Raw genomic sequence first — 2,821 nt, forward strand, 5'->3', positions numbered from 1 at the left:
TGTTTGGCTCAATACCAAGCCCACCAGATGTATGGCCTGGTTAACCTGATTTACTGAATACAATTTGGACTCATAAAGGCATTATCATTACAAGAGATCTGTATAAGCTTGCATACCTGACTCTGGATTTTATTTCCTATTAAAGAGGGCCTTGGAAGAGAAGAAATCAGCCCGTGCTAAGTTGAAAGAGTCTGAGAAAATAGCAATGCAAAATGATCAAGAGAAATCTGCCACTTTGGAGATACGCAATAAGGTATTCCAATTCCACTTCTCATCAGAACATGCCAATTCTAGAAGGTGTTTTGCTTATGAACATTGACCACGACAACTGATTTCAGACTCTCTTCCTTGGAATTTGATAAAGAAACGATTTGCTACATGTGTTTCCCAGGACAATTTAGTTTCCTCGTATGATATATCTCTTTGATATTTTGGATTATCCTTTTGGTACAGCTGGTGCCTGGTGGTGCTACTTTGTATCAGAGTGGCACTTACTGCTGCTCCTAGTTGTGCTTAACCAGTAGATACCCCTGTAATCCCGTTCTAAACTATCTCCATCTCGCAGGCTCATGAAAAACTGACGAAGCAACACTCTAAAATCCAGGATGTACATGAACAGGTAAGAACAGCTAAGGCATGATTGAATTCCATAGCTGGATTGACTGGTCTAACTCACTTTCTGTTGCTGCTAGCTTGTTGCTGCTAAAACAGTTGAAAAGGAAGTTAAAGCTCGCAAAGCGAAGCTTAATGATGAAAGTGTATCAGTTATGTCATTTGACGCACAGATTGTTGATTGGCAAGGAAAAGGTTATCTTTGTAATTTCTAAATTATATTTTGTTAGTACTGCTCAAGTATTTTATGTTGCTCCCTTTCTGAGAGTTATTATTTCCCTCACGTTTTTGCATTAATCCCTTCCAACCAGTACATGAAATGGAGGAGCGTCTCAAGGGGAAAGTGAAAGAAAGGAATCAAATAATAGCAGATGAAAAACAGAAGCTGGGCGCTTTGAGCTCCGAGATTGAGGGTAAACTGCAGTGCCTTGAACCTAGAGAAAAGAAAGTAGAGGCAACGATCGCTAAGGTGATGTTTTTTATTCTGAATATATTGCTTGTTCGAACTTAAAATCATTTTAAAATGGGAATATCATTAAATTTGGTGATTCTTGTGAGGCCTTATTAGCATTTATTGACGCTGTTTGTGCAGAAACACGATACTAGCTGTCCATCTCTTTGACTCTTAAAAACTGCTGATTTAGTGACATTTTTTCGTCAATTATATCTTTTTTGCCTGAAAATAACTGACATATTGCATTTCTTTATGTCACCGCATAGGCTTCAAATTTGTGTTCGGAAGCTGCTTCAGCAAGGACTGCTGCCACAGCAGAACAGCAGAAAATTCGTTCAAAATTCAACAGCATTGTGAAGGCGGTAGGTTTGAGTGAGAAGACTGCTTCGTAAAGTCATCAGTAAAGCACACATCTTTTCAAATACATCTGTATGTGCTAATATATTGATTCTTTGTGTAGTTCAACACCTACATGGATAGCGTCGACCCTTTCCTCGAGCGAGTTGAGGAGGTTGGCAGGTTAGATCACCGAGCTTTTGAGGCCTTCTAAATACCTTGTGCACTGAATGAAAGTGCATGACCTGTGACCAGAAGCCAGACTGAATATAGCCCAAGTCGATTTGTACCTGCTTCACAATGTAGACTTGCAGCCAGAGAATTTCATATGAGATGATTCATTTTGCTGTTTCCGAATGTGCAGGCAATCGGCAGGGGAAGGCGCCTCTGCCCCTGATCCATCTGCCGCCGTCACAACAAAAACCACACCGAGAGCCAGCGCAATGAGCAAGAAGAGGGCTAGGAAAAGGACATGAGCTGTGCTTCTTGCCAGTACTCCCTTCTGTCTTGGTGCATAGGGCATGCGTGTAGTTCTAGGGTGAATTTGACTAACTAAAAATGTCTTATATCTCATCAAAAGCATATCATTGGATACATATATGAATGTAGTTTCTAAATATATATTTTTGTTACATATAATACATATTAGCTAGTTAAATTGATGGCCTAGAACTACACACTTGCCCTATGCACCGGGACGGAGGGAGTACATATCTTTGTTTATGTGTGCATGATGCTGTAGTAGTGCCTCTAGCTGCTATTAATGTGCTGAATTATGTATGCGCTGGTTGGTTCGGATCGGTGCCAGTTATTGATTTAGGTGACCGAATGCTACGTGCTGATGTTATCTTCAATGTAAGGCCCTGTTCGGTAATCACCCGCTCCCGGAATCCGCAGAGCGGGCAAACAGCAGCTCCTCCGATTTAAACTACAGCTCCGCCAACTCCGTTCCCGGAGTTGTGAAGCGGAGCAGTACTGAACAGGGCATAAATATACACCGCATTTCTGACACTTTCATTTTTGCTTTGGTTGTGACTTGTCATCAAATACGATTACTTTGTTGTCTTTACTGATGCAATTGGTACCGGGCACTCTTCTTTCGTTGAGCAAAGTGAAGGATGTATGTCTAAACTTCAAACATCATCATGCATTGTATTAGAACTAACCTCTGAATTCCTGAAACTGACTTTGGAATCACACATATTTATAGTTAATTACATTCAGATAGGTTGAGCCTCAAAATAAAGGTTAATTCCTGAAACAAACATCATCTGACACTTTGTAGCAACGAGCCGTGGTCACGGGCTCGCCGTCCCGGCCATGCTGAGGCGGAAAGAAGAGGTGAGGGCAGGCTTTGAAGACTTTTTAGAGCATCTACAACTGGGCACCGCAAACCAGTTTCAAACACCCGGGCGAACA

At 41.4% G+C, this 2,821-nt stretch overlaps 1 protein-coding gene across 2 annotated transcripts in view; it reads left to right on the top strand.

Annotated features, from left to right (window-relative positions):
• Positions 1-2,430, top strand: part of LOC119323166 (kinetochore protein NUF2 homolog) — an 8,474-nt gene extending 6,044 nt beyond the window's left edge. For both annotated transcript variants that reach the window (XM_037596754.1, XM_037596753.1), the window contains 7 exons: positions 146-253; positions 566-619; positions 693-807; positions 924-1,081; positions 1,333-1,428; positions 1,527-1,585; positions 1,767-2,430. In XM_037596754.1, coding sequence (XP_037452651.1) covers positions 146-253; positions 566-619; positions 693-807; positions 924-1,081; positions 1,333-1,428; positions 1,527-1,585; positions 1,767-1,878 — 702 coding nt within the window. In that variant the 3' untranslated portion in view covers positions 1,879-2,430. The remainder of the gene's footprint in view (positions 1-145; positions 254-565; positions 620-692; positions 808-923; positions 1,082-1,332; positions 1,429-1,526; positions 1,586-1,766) is intronic.
• Positions 2,431-2,821: the final 391 nt, after the last annotated feature.

Source organism: Triticum dicoccoides, chromosome 6B (genome assembly GCF_002162155.2).
Source record: "Triticum dicoccoides isolate Atlit2015 ecotype Zavitan chromosome 6B, WEW_v2.0, whole genome shotgun sequence".
Taxonomy (NCBI): domain Eukaryota; kingdom Viridiplantae; phylum Streptophyta; class Magnoliopsida; order Poales; family Poaceae; genus Triticum; species Triticum dicoccoides.